The sequence below is a fragment of the Aspergillus luchuensis genome, chromosome 4, assembly GCF_016861625.1.
Source record: "Aspergillus luchuensis IFO 4308 DNA, chromosome 4, nearly complete sequence".
NCBI lineage: Eukaryota > Fungi > Ascomycota > Eurotiomycetes > Eurotiales > Aspergillaceae > Aspergillus > Aspergillus luchuensis.
Window position 1 is genome coordinate 603,545 of NC_054852.1, and position 14,926 is coordinate 618,470.

Genomic DNA, 14,926 nt, shown 5'->3' on the forward strand with positions numbered 1-14,926 from the left:
TGGAAGGAAAGAGAGGATGCTGGAGGCCGGGCGCAGATAAGGGGACACAGAAAGGTCGTGGAGAAGAAAGAGAGGACGGGAAGCCCCGAGATGCAAGAAGACAAGACAGGCGAAACCAGCGGCGGAGGGGGGGATGACGACTCGGTTGGATGGGATGGTCTGGGTATGATAAAGTGGCTAGCTTTGAAACCGAGATTGTTAGACCTCCACTATGTCGGTGAGCACCCACTTGATTTATGGTGGTTGCTGGGGGGGAAAAAAAAATTCGATTGTGAAGCTTGACAATTCGACAAAGGAGGCCGGATTGGCGCAGCAAAGAAAAGAAAAAAAGGTATCAGCAGAAGAAACGGAGGGTAAAAAGGCGCTATGCCGATCGGTCGAGGGCGGAATTAAGAGACATGCTGTCCACGGACAATTTCATTGGAGCCTAATCAGCATCTCTGGACTCTATCTCGCAGGTTTTAACGTTGGACTAGTCCCGAGTAGCACACGGCTTGTCTTGACCTGACTTTGTCACGGGGGAAAAAGGAAACGGGGGTTAGTCTGGCCAGCAGTCACGTGAATGTCTGCCACTTCTCTGCGGCCGCCCATCGATCGATCGATCGATCAATCTACTATCTACTATTTACTATCTACTACCTGTCTATTTGGATACAGCAAATGGAATTCAAATAAGTGATATCGCTCCGTGTAATCTACACAACTTTCTTTCTTCATGTACACAGTTCTTCATTCCCTTAAAACCCACCGTACATTGACGGCAGGGGACGCAGATCCCATCATTTTCCGTGACATCTCCGGGCCCCTTTTGGCAACTATCTATTTCTAGAAGGACGTCCGAAAACGGCGCGTGCCGCTGGCTAAGTTATGTTGCCTGGTTCCGAAACGCCAAAAATTGACCCAACGCATCACGGAACCCTGGCCCAATACAGGTCACCCACAAATATCCGCTGCCGTTTCCGATCCAGTACATCTTCTACAATGTAACCATTGATGACTCGATGAGGGACCATCAAATGACACAGATAACATCGGAGATGTCGGGCTTGGAAAGAGGCCTGGTTGAAATGTTGCTCGGTCCGAGTGTTGCTAGCTTTTCTGCTGGTGTCTCGGTATGCTTGCTGGTGTGATGGTAGGCTAGAAAATCGCAATTTGCGGATCGCATCGCCTCTTGAAGCGGAGGAAGCGGTTTCAAAGTGAGTTCTTTCGTTGTTCACTTCCCCCGGGCAAGGGCATCTCTCCACATTCACCGCCGTTGTCTTTTAAGGCTTCCATTGCGCTTGTGTCCCGAAGACTGCTTCTTTCCGGACGACTGTATTGAACGAATACTACCGGTGTCATCATCAGAAATTGATTTCTCTGCTTCGGACTCGGAATTTGATTCTTCTGATCCGGAGATGGAAGTATCCGGGTCGGGCTTATCGCTGTCTTCCTGAGAATGGGCTGGATGGTTCACTTTCTTCGGCGCAGTTTCAAGCGACCTTAAAGACGAACTGTCATCAGTCTTGGACGTTGATCGATCCAGACTGGAGATTTTGTCGCTCTCGGTTCCTTCTTCCCCTGATTCGTCATCGGAATCAACATATTCGGAACTTTTGAAGTGCTTGTTGGATTGGCTCTGAGAAGGCGTGATTGATTTCGATTTACCTCGACGCTTGGGTGGTTTTGCCTCCACAACAGGGTCGTAGAAAGCATCCGGATTCCCCATGCTACGCCGAGTCAAGACCTTGCGCCTAATCTTGCGAAATTTGTCTCCACACTGCTGCCTGGAACGGCAGTTTTCCATGCGGTTGCTGATTTCTCCCCAAGAAATCTTAGATTCATCTATCTCATAGATATCCCGGCCAACTTCATGGCCCAGGTTCTTCATGTGGGTCCACCAGTCCTGTAGATACTGTAGCAGCGCACCTACTTCCCATTCAGACCAGGGCCCTCTGTTCATCGTCTGGCGATGTTCGAGGTGATTTCTCCATCGCTGTATCACGTCGTCATCGCTTCTACCAATCATTTTGGCGATGTGAGCCCACCTGGGCCCATGGCGCTCATGAAGCAAGATAAGTTCGTCATCTTGCTCGGCAGTCCAATAATGTGGCTTTTGGGTTGTGCATTGGAAATGTCGTCTCATGAACCGATAAACCGATCTCTTATCGCGATGTGGGATAATTTCATAGATGTTTTTCCAGAAGGCCACTTTGGTGGTAATATGCGTGGGACAAGGGAAGGGATTCGACTTGTCCCTTTCTGAATGCTGAATCATGAGGTCAAAGGTGTCGCTTGCCATGCCGTGGGTGGTGCAGAAATCTAGCTTGAAGGATTCCAGAGCTTTAACTTCTTCTGGCGTGAAGAAACCAGTTGATTTATTTTCTTTCCCTTTGCTGGCATCCGAACCGCGTTTGCCCTTTTTGAAATCCACCAGGCCTTTGAAATTCTCGGAAGATTGTTTTGATGCTGTGTTCAACTTGGCTTCCGATTTCTCCTGGGCAGATCCTTTCTCTTGGTCCTTGCTTCCTGGGTCTGGGGCGATCAAATCTTCTGTTCCTGGGGAAGGCGAAGTTGAAGGCGCATTCTGCGTGAGTAAGTCGGGCTTGTGCGTGGCCTTGTCTGCTTTGCCGTTTTGTATCTGGTTGGACTCGCGAACCTTCTTGCGCTTTGACGGACGATCAGTGGATGTATTATGCCGCGATGATAGAGACGTTTTCGGTGAAGCAGGCGATATATTACGGTCTCCAGTGGTGTTATCCAAAGCTCTCCTCTTCCGTCCAGATGTTGTATTGTTGGATTGTAGCTTCTGCTTGGCGCCATTTAAAGGAGTTATAGGGGTCGAAGGGATTTCCAATTCCGATCGATTCTCTTCTTCGGAATCTTCGGGGGCATTCTTACGCCCTGGGGAAGTATATTGCGAAGACGAATTGCCCATTTCGTGTTAAAAGAAACCAGCCTCCCAGTGAAGTCTGAAGACCTGACAAAGAGCTGTAGAGACAGCAGAAATTATCTGAAGGGAGTGAATGGGAACAATCTGTCAGACAAAAAAAATTCAGAAAAAGTCGCCGAAAAAAGCTTTGGAGCGGCGCGAGCGGCGCGGCGCGGCGCGACTTTTGGCGGTGCCGTTCAAGCTTTCTTTAGCGGAGAGACATTCCATCCATTACCTGGTAAGGGCGGTCAAGGTTGATAGTTCTAAGCTCCTGTCACACGTCGCATCCTCTGCCTTGCTTCTGCGATTGTGCAGCCGGCACTTTTTCCTGGGAGAAGAAGGCCACCAAGAGTCTTTCGCGAAGGGAAAGAAGTGGACACTTAGGGAGAGAATCGCTACTGCCACCCAGTCGAACCTCGGTCGGACTAAATCTCTTTTTGCTTTTTTCTTGATGGGGTTTCCCTGTCAAGGGCGGTCAGAATGGCGGGTGCAAAAGACGGGCAGAAAGATGCCGGGATGTACTAGGCAACTGATTTGGATATTAGCAGTGACACCATCCAAGTAACAGCACAGACGCTGATAAAGCCTATAGGCAGAGGAGCTGTTACCTTTTCAGCTCCCTCCAGGCTATCTTGCAAGCCTTCAGCACGGTGCAGTTTACCCATCAATCCTGCAGTCTGCTTCTTTCCTTCCCAGGCCACCTGAATAGTAGCAGTGATGTGCAGATTAAGTTCTCGTATCCCGGGCTAGGTGGGCAATGTCTACTCCTACTATATGGTGCTTTCTTGCCAAAGAGCAGTTCAGGCTCGTTTCTATCCGCTCTCGTGCGCTTTACTGCTGTTAATGATATCATTACAAGTCAGTCACGTCAGCAAGTACTGTAAGATTATATACGACCCAAGCAGGAGGTATTACGCAGAGCCCTGGAGAAGTGAAGCAGCAAAGTCGGTCATACACAGTAGAATGTGTAAACAGATAACAATCATGGGAGATAATAACAACAAAATTATCCCAGAAAATAGATAATAGACAGGTAACATGTACCATAATAAATGTTATAAGCAACCGCCGCGTTCGACCAATCAATCATCCGCGATGGCTAAGCACAGCATGGGCAAGTGTACACACCTTATGCTAATAATGCTATTGACAAGTCAAGACCAAGATGAAGAGGATTAAGTTCAATGCACGAGTGGCTGATTGCTGGTTAGGAGATCACTAGTCATAAACCACTTGTACCGAGTTCCAGATCTGATTCTCAAGTGCTGTGTGATAGTGATAGTGTTTGATGAATGCGACTGTGTCACCAGTCTAGGTACCTTTCATTCAGTCATCCGTTCGCTTCCCAACTACCTCACAATTTGTAAAGGGTTGTGAGGTGATGTCGAGTATACTTTCTATCAAGAAAAGAGATTTTTCGGGACCTTTCTCCCTCTAGAGTATACCCCAGTGATCACATGAGACCGGCGTAATGGGACATCTTTATCCAAGCGATACAAGCTGGACATGTACTATGATTTCACCCTTTCGTCTTTGATGTAAATAGAATGATTCAATTCAAGAAGGCTATGTTTTTTGGCTTTTCTCTGGATTCATTTGATCGTACCCTTCTCAAGACTCAGGATCTCCCAACCTTCACTCCCTGCACACCACCTCCTACCTTTTTCCCAAAATAACTCCTTACTCACAAGAGATCATTACACCGTACAAGGAAGAGCATAGCTTTATTATCTAGGAGGGGCCTCCTAGAGTTGGATTGATCATAAAGTAGACTTTCTGGGTGTGTTTATCCTTGCTCACACTCTCCTTTTCAAGTCAATGCCTCATATGCATTTCGTCACTAAATTGCCTCTCAGGTATATAGTTTTACCATGAAATTTCACGTGGTCTAGAAAGCGAATTTCAATACTGATGTGAACAGCGGAAAGCCAAGGTATTCCGGTCGAATAAGTTCAATGTTGTCGGAGGTTAGGTCATTCTTCTAAGGGTGGCTTGCCTCATGTTAATCCCGAAATTCATGATGGTACATTCAGTAGTGGTCTAGTAGTGGTAGTAGTACTATCCTGGATGAGCTTCCAGACAAAGTGACCTAAGCAAGAGGTTCAATGATACTAGTAGTGTATATCGTACTTTAATCTCAATTATATATATAATTAAGTTTAGTATTTATCCTATGGATAAGCATGTATGGTTCAAACTACTACAGTCCTTTGTATCCAGTTCGGGATATATAGTATCTCATAGTATAAATAAACACTATATAGTTGCTGTACTATATCACAAACATCTTGGACTTCGGGATCGGCGACTTTCTGGTACAGTGAGGGACTCTACCTGTTCACCTACTATATACTAGGCATTTAGGTTCCTTCCAGGAACACACGTTGGAAGAAGGAATAATAGTATCACTATCAAACCAAGGCGTCTAATGTACAAATTTGGATGGTATACCTACATAACGGGCAACACACTGTCAGGGTACGTACAACAGTCCAGAATGTCGCAAGGTCAGAGTCTCATTTCCTATGAAAAATCTCGCTCAGGTAGGGGTAAACGGGAGTTAACCTGAAAGTTGCATAATTCGAAGGTGCAGCAAGCTGCGAGTTGTGGGGCGCAACTGGGCCAGAAGATAATACAGCTGCCAGCTGGCATATGCTGCCAAGAGGACCGTTTGCAGCAAGTTTCAGAAAAGGTGGGTCAATCAAGAAGGGGCTAGCCGTACGGCTGTGGGGACATATCCTTCTAGTTGATTAACTAACTCTCATGCAGTCATGCTACTGATGCTTCTGCTTCGTGCGGCTACGTAGGTATAAGATATATAGGGTTCTTCATATGGAGATCCGACGGGAAGGCTAGATCGAAGGTGGGCTCTACCTAGGCCAGAACCACTTTGGACCATAGGCTATTGAGGTAACGCTGCCTAGAGGCCCCATTTACGCCCCGTCTGGGTTACCCGGGAAGACTAAGCCTGGCAGGGAACTTGCATTTAAGGAGCAGGAAGTAACTAGGAGCAGAGATAGACAATAGTGATTTACAGGTAACTGGTGAGCCACCTGCGACGTTGGTCCGATGCCATATAATTTCTTCGTGTTCAGCCGAGGTATAGACGGTCTGTAGATACGCGAAATTGCATTACTTAGTGTGTCGTAAACTTTGCGCCATATAAACGAGCACAGCGCTCTGGACTATTTCCTTGCTTCAGAAAGTGAAGCACCTGCACAGCTAGCACCTTGTATACCGAGCGCGATCAGGCCAACACAGAAGTTATATTGCATCAAAGATCGATACCATTGCGCAAGCAATCTTCAGCATTTTCTTTTTGGTAGCTGTACGAACAATGCCAGCGGCCGCACTAACATTGAGCACGTCGCACTTCATGCGAGGCGACGCAAGGTCGACTATGGGGACAAGAGCCTCGGTTTTCAGGGTTGCATGAGCCTATCACCGTCGAGCGGGCATAGGAGGGTACCCTGTGAGTTTTCTCAGGTCGGTGTCGCTTGCCATCACGGCAGCTCACTGGGCTAAAAAGAAGCTGGAGCACGCAATTCAGCTCGTTTCTTCGAGCGAGTTAGGAAGGCATGAGTTGTGGCTTCCATCGTTTTGCTTTCAACAAGCAAAGTTGGACAATTAATCAATCGAACGATACCAAGATCCTTGGTGATTGTCGCATGCCGTGTTGTATATATGGGACGAGAATATGAGTCAAGTATCGCGGATTTGCCTTACTGAGGCGCGCTATGGAAGCGACGTTGGTGGTGTGCGTGTTGACTAGGATATCGCTTGCTGGATGCTGAGTTGACTCAGTCACTTGCCTCTCATTGGCCTTGAATTGCTATGGGTTAGGGAGCTGCCAGCGCCCGCATTTCGGTTTGTCACCAGCGGAGCAATGACATGGAGAGTGGAATCCTGACAACCCATGTCATCATATTCGATCAGCCCATCAAACCGCCCAAAACCACGCGACCAACGCTATTGAGTTCGCTCTTGGCCTGGTGACGGCTGGCATCCTCGAATTCGCGTATGATCCCCGCCACCATAATCTTCCTTATCTTGGCATCCGCCTTAGAAAACATTTCCCCCAATGCGACAGTACATACTGAAGGTGTGAAGACTAGCGACACCAATCGGGTGTAACAGTCAATTAGAATATCACACAGGGTAACAAATGTTTCGAAATAGTCCGGTTCAAATGGTAACAATGGCGTCAGAAGATATGTGTATTCCTCGCCGGGGAGGAGCTCCGAAGCCTCCGTATGCGGAAACGAGACGGTCGCTGCCGCCGCGCTGGCTGAGTTACTCGCCATTGACTTCAAATCCGACGGGTCACTGGATTGTATCGGTAGGCCGATTTCTGTGGCCGAACTGGTGCGGCGCGCTTTCGTGCCGGCGTGAGCAGCCCGCTTGAACATCTGTGGGATACGGGCGCGAGTGAGGGTGGAGGAGGAGGTGCCGTCGGGAGGATGCACTTGCTGAAAAGCCTCGAATTCATTTAGGAGGGTGTTGAGTGCGCGAAGGAATTCCACGGGTGTTGTGCTGACATCGAGAATCGGAGGCAGGGAGAGGCCCAAAAGAAGGTAATTGATGGCGCGACGGGCGAGTTTACGGGGCTCAAAGTATGGCAGTCGGCTGATATCGGTCCGGGAAAAGTGAACTGTATTGAACCAGTAGATGCGGCCTTCGTGCGCTTTTCGCAGATAACCCAGTGTAGAGATCCGCTTAGCGGCCATATCGTGGATGTGCTGGTAGATTGCTGCTGCGCTTTGAGGCCCAAGTGATCCGCTACCACTCGTTAACGGGGGTGGCATGGACCCCACCGATGGGTCATGACTGATGCTGGATTTGGTGTCCCGGCGCGAAAGACTGGGGGCAAATGTCGAGGAAATCATATTGGACATGGCTATGTAGTTGGAGAAGGTTGCCTACCCCGGCAGAAACGTGGATTCCGTACTCCGTAGGCAATGAGGATACACGATTAAAAGGGGCTGGCTCAAGAAAGCGTACTAGTAGGAAGATCCGCGGGATCGGGAAGGAGATGGAATCTCCGTGCCACGTGACCGTTATTACTGCCAGCAGAGACGGAGCTGGCGAGCCTGTAACGTCTGGGGAAAGTATTATGATGGGCTAACGAATAAGGATATCATAAGCAGAGGTTCCAGTCGCATGAATTGCTGGTACGCGAGCTGATTGGGAATTAGCCCCATCCAAAACATGCTATAGATTAGTAGGCTGCACTAGCTCACTGGATTATATATTAATATTGAAACACTTAAAATATCCACTAAGCATGTTAGCTCAGGGGAAGAGCGCCGGGCTCATAACCCGGAGGTCCCTGGATCGAAACCAGGACATGCTATCTGTTTCTTTTTTCTTCTCTCAGCTATCGTAGCTGATCGCTTCTTTTTGTTCATTCAAAATATGCTAGCATAGGCTGTCCACGCTACTTGATAGCTCGGTATCTATTCTTACTATGGAGTACGACCAAGAGAATCCCGAGTCGCCATGTTGCTGTCGAGGAGATTCCCACGGTCCATCCCAAGAACAACTGATGCTTTTCAGCTGAGATAGATTTAAATTTCATAGTTGCCATGGTGGTAGATACAGACGAACTGAGTATGTACGTACCGGTAGCATAACACTATTTACATACCAGTATCCTTGAGTAGGTTACTCGAGGGAATGATACACACATTATGTGGCAGGTGCCATCTATATCTTGAAAAGGACTAGCGTAGGGGTCTAACTGGCTATACCTGACTGGGTTAGTCGCCGACTATCACCCCGGCTGGCCACTGACATGTGACCGACCGCCTTCCCTAAGGGATTGGCTCCGAGCTGAATGAATGAATAGGAAGGATATCTTCCGGCACTTGACCACCTTCTTTCCCCTCCTTACGAATCAATGGCCCCTTGAGATGACCTAGTATCAGGTCTTCTCTGTGGCGAGCCCCAATACTTTCTTGCGGCTTTGTGTTTCAATATGCTTCTGCGCTCGGCCACTTCTTATTTGATTAGAACTGGCCAGGGGTATCAACTATTCCTAGCATGACACGCCGACTTGTATGTCCCTTTTCTTCTGATCATGGAGTGCTCCTATCAGAAGATCTTAGAACTGATCGGATATCTTTATAGGTTCGAGCGGGCGTGCAGCTCGCGATTTTCGCATCTTTCATCGCTCTTCTCGTCGTGACCTTGGACAACAGGTTCCGTGTCCTCCCTGCCTCCATCCACGGCCATCTTCCATCCCACTATGCTGGCTTCGCCATCACCGATGTCACCATTGTGACTTGTTCCTCCATCAACGTTTTCTCAAACTGTCAACCGAGCCAGGAGTCCTGGTCCCAGGTCGAGAAAGACCTCTACCTCCGCACCGGCTGGACCTCAAGCGCATTTGTTCGATTTGAGCGAAAGAAAGAGGAAGAACTGCTTCCTACAGACAAGGTTGTTATTGACCTTAAAATTAGCCGACTTGTTCCCGAGTATTCAGAGGATCCTGAGGCCCAGGCAGAGACATGGGAGCAAAGACCCGGTGGTATCTGGCTCAAGCGAACCGCTAAGCGCCACGCGAGTGACTCTGGAAAGGCAATCACCGCTATCGATGTCCTCTTTGGTGCCGATGCAGTCGATCCGCGAATTGGCTGGGAAGTCAGGGATACTCCATTGCTACTGGATAGCCGTACGGAGGAACTGGAAACTCGAATCAGCGTTCGTCGGGGAGATCCTCCCAAAACGAAGAAACCAGTGCCCAGGATAAACGAGAATGGGCGCTTCAAGATCATGCAGCTGGCTGACTTGCATCTGAGCACCGGCCTAGGGGCTTGCCGTGAACCCGTCCCGGCTGAACCCGTTCCAGGGCAGAAGTGTGAAGCCGATCCTCGGACGCTAGAGTTCGTGGAAAGGCTTCTAGACGAAGAGCAGCCTGATTTTGTTGTATTAAGTGGCGACCAGGTTAATGGTGAGACGTCGAGGGATGCCCAGAGTGCTCTTTTCAAGTCCGTTAAACTCCTTGTTGATCGCAAGATACCCTACGCGGCCATTTTCGGCAACCATGATGACGAGGGTAACCTGAAGCGACCGGAGCTTATGACCATCTTGGAGGATTTGCCGTACTCTTTATCTACTGCCGGCCCTGAGGAAATCGACGGAGTCGGCAACTATTATGTCGAGATTCTTGGCCGCGGAAGCACCACCCACTCCGCGCTAACCCTTTACCTTTTGGACTCACACTCGTACTCTCCTGATGAGCGGAATTATCGCGGGTATGACTGGATCAAGCCGAGTCAGATTCGGTGGTTCAAGAACACGGCTCAAGGGCTGAAGACCAAGCACCATGAATACACCCACATGCACATGAACATGGCTTTCATTCACATTCCACTGCCGGAGTATCGTGATCCCAACAACTACTACCTGGGTAACTGGACAGAAGCCCCAACAGCGCCGGGCTTTAACTCGGGCTTCAAGGATGCCCTCGAGGAAGAGGGTATCCTGTTTGTGAGCTGCGGACAGTAAGCGATGTCTTTTCCATCCATCCATGACTCTTTGCTAACCCGCTTTCAGTGACCATGTCAATGACTACTGCATGCTCAATCGAGATAACGAGGAAAAGCCGTCCCTGTGGATGTGCTACGGAGGAGGCGCTGGTTTCGGCGGGTACGGAGGATACGGGGGTTATGTGCGCCGCGTGCGGTTCTATGATTTTGACATGAACCCTGGCCGTGTGGTGACATACAAGCGGCTGGAGTATGGCGAGACGGAAGCCAAAATTGATGAGATGATGATTATCGACGGTGGCATTGTCAAAGGGCCCGAACAAGAAAAGTGAATTGGAGATTGGTGCCTTTCCAACCCGCTGAAGTGGTATTATTTCTCCTTTCTTTTTGAGCTGGGTCTCGCGAGACGCATCTGGCGCTGCTTTTCGGACGATATCATCTATTCGAGGCTCTTACATCTATTACTGGGGAGGCGTTCGTTCCTATTTGAGACTTAACCGGCGGGCATTCATTTTCTTTTCCTTGTATCATATTAGTATTCGATTCAAGCATCTTCAGGATGCGTGGGCCGCGATAGCAGGCAATTCCTCGAGAAAATTGATTATTTTTATCTTCTTTTCCTTCCTACTCTATCACCACCACTTTTCATAATACACGCGCTCCGTGTTCCCGAGAAAGCCCTCAAGGCTGCTCACCACATCATCCGTCATGCCAGGCGGACCACACACATAACACACCGTCTCTTCCGCCTCAATACTACCATCAGGTTTACTGACCGCCTTGCGTAAATCATCCCGATTGATCCTTCGCGTGTGCAGGGTCAGATCCCCGGATTCCGCAAATCCAGTGAGAGAACTTCGATCCAAACCAGGATCGGTGATGAAAAGATCTAAGCTAATCTGCAATCGACGAACCTGTGACTGCGACGCAATGATCTGTCGTAGACGTGAAAGAAACAAGATCTGCTGCAGGCTACTAGTACCATTCCCGGTTACTGTTCCTTCTTCTTTCCGTGGGAGTTTCGTTGAGTACAGAAATCGAATATTGAATGATGGGTGAGGAAGAGCGATCTCGTCGCCATTGTTTAGATGCGAGAGCATGGATATCAGTGGGCTATGGTTTTGTTAGTATTTAGTTATGAATCATCTTTCCTGTTTGATGAGTCGACATGGAACACTCACTTGATCCCCACTCCGCCTGCCACGAAAACTACATTCCGAACTTTCGTCAAGTCCACGCGGGAAGATGGAGGCCATACAAAACTCCCTCCGACGCGGATGCTAAGTTCTGTACCTAGGATCTGATCCGCCGGTCGCCAGAGCCATACGCTGGCTGGGTTGGAGGGCGCATATTGCACGGCTAACTCTACGTAGGGTGGCCGACCGCGCGGGTCGATGGGTGGCACGTCGGTCTCATCAGTTGTGATTGCCTCGGCGGGGTATTCTAGTGATGGGAGGACTTGTGCGTCGGCTGGAGTGGAGGTAATACTGAAGCCACCTGCGTTGGGGATGGAGGGAATATGGACGTCCAGCCATTGACCCGGGAGGAATGTTAGGGGTTGTTGGGGGTTGGCTAACTGTTGGGTGTTAGCTTGATAGTATGTATATACGGTCGGTCGGAAAGCGGATATGTCGCTGATAGTGTAGAGATTATAGGTGTGCGGTTGGAAAGGTCATGTAGGAAAAATATCATTATGGAAAGAAAATCATACCTCATCCACTTCCTGACCTTCATCATCTTCGACATTCTGGACCTCCGGCGGGATGGTCAGCTGTAGCAGTCGCACGGAGGGGTTGGCCTGTTCGATATGCGACAGCCGGACATTGTACAGTCGGTTCTGGCGGGGTTCGGCAGCGGTGCGCAATTGATGGGGCAGTGAGCCCTTTCGGTTTGTCGGGGAGCTCATGTGGTGTGCTTGGTGGTGGCAGCACAATTGGTTCTCAGCCGATGGCTGGCGCTTAGAGAAGAGAGCTGATGGGTGATGGCGAGATTGGACTGGGAGCAGTTGATGGCACTGCAGTACTAGTCGGAGTCTCCGCATCCGGAGGTCCAATGAATGTTGCGGAGGACGGTTGCTTCTTGGAGATAGTAGTAGCAGCAGTAGGTTTTTGGAGGGTTCACAGGGCCAGCTGGCGGGATAAACATTTAGTGCCTTTACATGGATTAGAGTAAGTAATTATTTTGCATAGAAATTGACTGTGATGTAGTTAACAAGAGCGCATTGCTGGTTTGGTAGAAGTACAACGTACTAGTAGTCGAGTCGAGGCGAGATGGATGACGTTGGGGCATGTCATGTGCCTTCTTGGTTTGTTTGCAGCGACCTGGAACCAAGTACTACTTACTATCCTTCTCTTCCACATTGTATGTACTCGTTCCCATCTTTGTGCTTCAACATCACATCCTACTGATTCAACGATATGGCTCAGTGAGATAAACAGGGAAATTATGGTGTTCCCTCATGACTGCCAAACCCCTCCTCCAGTTCTCTTATGCAGGTGCAGTCACAACAGTACTAGTAGTAGGTAAATCACAACTACTTACAGTCTCCCAGTTTGCTCCACCTGGGCGCTTCGCACTCTGGTTGGACAGTCCCGAGCATTTCTTCCAATGAAAATGAATGGCCATAGTCACATGACCGGACACCGCCCTCATCTCATCGTCCCCCTGCCTCGACATTTCTTCCCTCTAGCACGGAGGTATTGAGCCATCTAATACGGAGTAGTCATTAGCTATTAGAGCTGATACTCTCATGGGTCGCACCCACCAACGGGCGGCCAGATTCTTCTCTTAGTCTCGTCGCGTAGAGGGTTGCTGGGAGCATGCAGATCGCCTTCCCCATCACACGCTAGGCGTGTGACGGCTGTCAACCAAACGGCTACTTCTGCCGCCTCATTGGTGATGGACCCCGGCCTGGCGCCGATGCTGGCGCTTCCTAGACGGCAAGCATTGGCCAGATGCAACCCGTGGGAAACATCAACTGCATTTCCCGCTTTCCTGGCTTGCCATTGCATTGCTGTGATAGCGCCGTTCTCCTCATCTGGACCATGCACCACAAGAGGATGGACGCCGGCGCTTCTGGGGTGCCAGACTTCTTATCCTCGCCATCTCCCCGGCTGATCATCCGGAGCTCCTCTCTCTGGTAGCCATTTTTGTCTCCTTGCTCTCATCTATGTGTTAGCACTTGGTGTTTGATGCCAGTGAGCTGAACGTACAGCCACAACCGACCTGGACTCAGTCACAGGTGAAACACGAGCCCAGGCACTCCATCAGAGCGAGTACACTTTTCATCGTGATACTATCCATCGTGGTCTATCTTCCTAGTTGGCTTTGACGACTTCGCATAAATCAACACCATCAGTCATGATGCGCATGCGCATGCCGCCGCTTCGTGATCTCTTCCCAACGAAATGGCGTAATCACAACTTGATGTATATATTGATGACCATCGAACTGCCTCTTACTGTCATCATCCTCACGCTTACGGGTATCGCCTCTCATGACCTCTACCGGACGAAGCTCTGGCAGGATGGCGCCGACAATGGGTTCAACAGTTCGCCAAATGAAAGGCTCTACGCCGCGGCCAACTATCGATCCTTCAAGACCCCCATTGTCTGGAGTTCATTGTATGTGAAAGCCTTCTGGTCCAGAGCCCCCCTATGTCATGACTGACATTGGAACAGCATCACCGAGTACAACCTCGTCCTTGGAATTTTGAGTGTCTTCGTGTGGATTACAAAGATTCCGGTCCACATCCTTCACATGCTTACTCCGCCCTTGTCGGCCTTTGTCCACGCTGGCTTGATCGCTGTGTATATCTATTCCGTTCGTTATCAGGCCGGTCCCGACATGTCTGACCCCGAGCATCCTCAACCGGGCGCACCATGGTACATCACGAAGAAATGCTCAGTGGCTGCCGTCAAATCAGACGTTCACTACTGCATGCAAGCCAAGGCACTGTTTGCATTTTCGATAATTCTCATGTGAGGACGCCCTTATCCTCTGATACCCTATCTGGGGGGAAACGGCCAGCTAATTTGCTCAACAGCCTATACTACGTTGTCGTGCTCGGCGTCAGCTTGCAAAACTGCGTCATGACGAAAGAAGAGCGTCAAGAACGGGAAGAGCTGCGCGAAGAACGAAGGACTATGAAAGAGTTCGAAGACTACGTTCTCAAGTCGCCTGGCATTCCTATGACCGTACCGAGACAAACCGGGCCCATGCCGACGGGCATGCCTGCCAGAGCACCATTCCATAAAACTATCACTCGAAGCACTGATGTATCGTCGGCGGATCTCCCACTTCGTCAACACTTCAGTTCACCGAACCCTCGCCGCTCAATGCACCAAGTGTCGGCGGAGACACTTTCCGGACATCAAGCCCAGTCCCAGACATCCTTTGTGCAGACCAACAAGGCGACTGAGAACTAAGTGGGGTTGCAGTGCAGTCTAGTCTACCTAATCCTGGAGAGCTACATAAGGCTAGGGAGGCTCCTCGAGGCAATCGCCAATGTAATGGGATTCACGTG

The 14,926-nt window shown here is 49.6% G+C and overlaps 4 protein-coding genes and 1 non-coding gene across 5 annotated transcripts; 2 read left to right on the forward strand and 3 right to left on the reverse strand.

Annotated features, from left to right (window-relative positions):
- Positions 1–1,246: 1,246 nt before the first annotated feature.
- On the reverse strand, positions 1,247–2,917 carry REB1 (MYB DNA-binding domain protein; the record flags this gene model as incomplete). Its single annotated transcript, XM_041688547.1, has 1 exon — positions 1,247–2,917. One exon carries the CDS (start codon positions 2,915–2,917, stop codon positions 1,247–1,249), a length of 1,671 nt encoding a protein of 556 aa, XP_041542320.1.
- A 3,926-nt stretch (positions 2,918–6,843) lies between these two features.
- On the reverse strand, positions 6,844–7,806 carry AKAW2_40238A (uncharacterized protein; the record flags this gene model as incomplete). Its single annotated transcript, XM_041688548.1, has 1 exon — positions 6,844–7,806. The coding sequence occupies one exon, from the start codon at positions 7,804–7,806 to the stop codon at positions 6,844–6,846; it is 963 nt and encodes a 320-aa protein (XP_041542321.1).
- A 386-nt stretch (positions 7,807–8,192) lies between these two features.
- On the forward strand, positions 8,193–8,264 carry AKAW2_t40007S. The gene has a single exon. It is a non-coding gene; the product is annotated as a tRNA-Met (tRNA).
- Positions 8,265–11,033: 2,769 nt separating this feature from the next.
- Positions 11,034–12,307, reverse strand: AKAW2_40239A (FAD-dependent oxidoreductase; the record flags this gene model as incomplete). The annotated part of the gene is made up of 3 exons (XM_041688549.1): positions 11,034–11,514; positions 11,583–11,977; positions 12,113–12,307. 3 exons carry the CDS (start codon positions 12,305–12,307, stop codon positions 11,034–11,036), a joined length of 1,071 nt encoding a protein of 356 aa, XP_041542322.1.
- Positions 12,308–13,761: 1,454 nt separating this feature from the next.
- Positions 13,762–14,828, forward strand: AKAW2_40240S (uncharacterized protein; the record flags this gene model as incomplete). The annotated part of the gene is made up of 3 exons (XM_041688550.1): positions 13,762–14,024; positions 14,082–14,381; positions 14,447–14,828. 3 exons carry the CDS (start codon positions 13,762–13,764, stop codon positions 14,826–14,828), a joined length of 945 nt encoding a protein of 314 aa, XP_041542323.1.
- Positions 14,829–14,926: the final 98 nt, after the last annotated feature.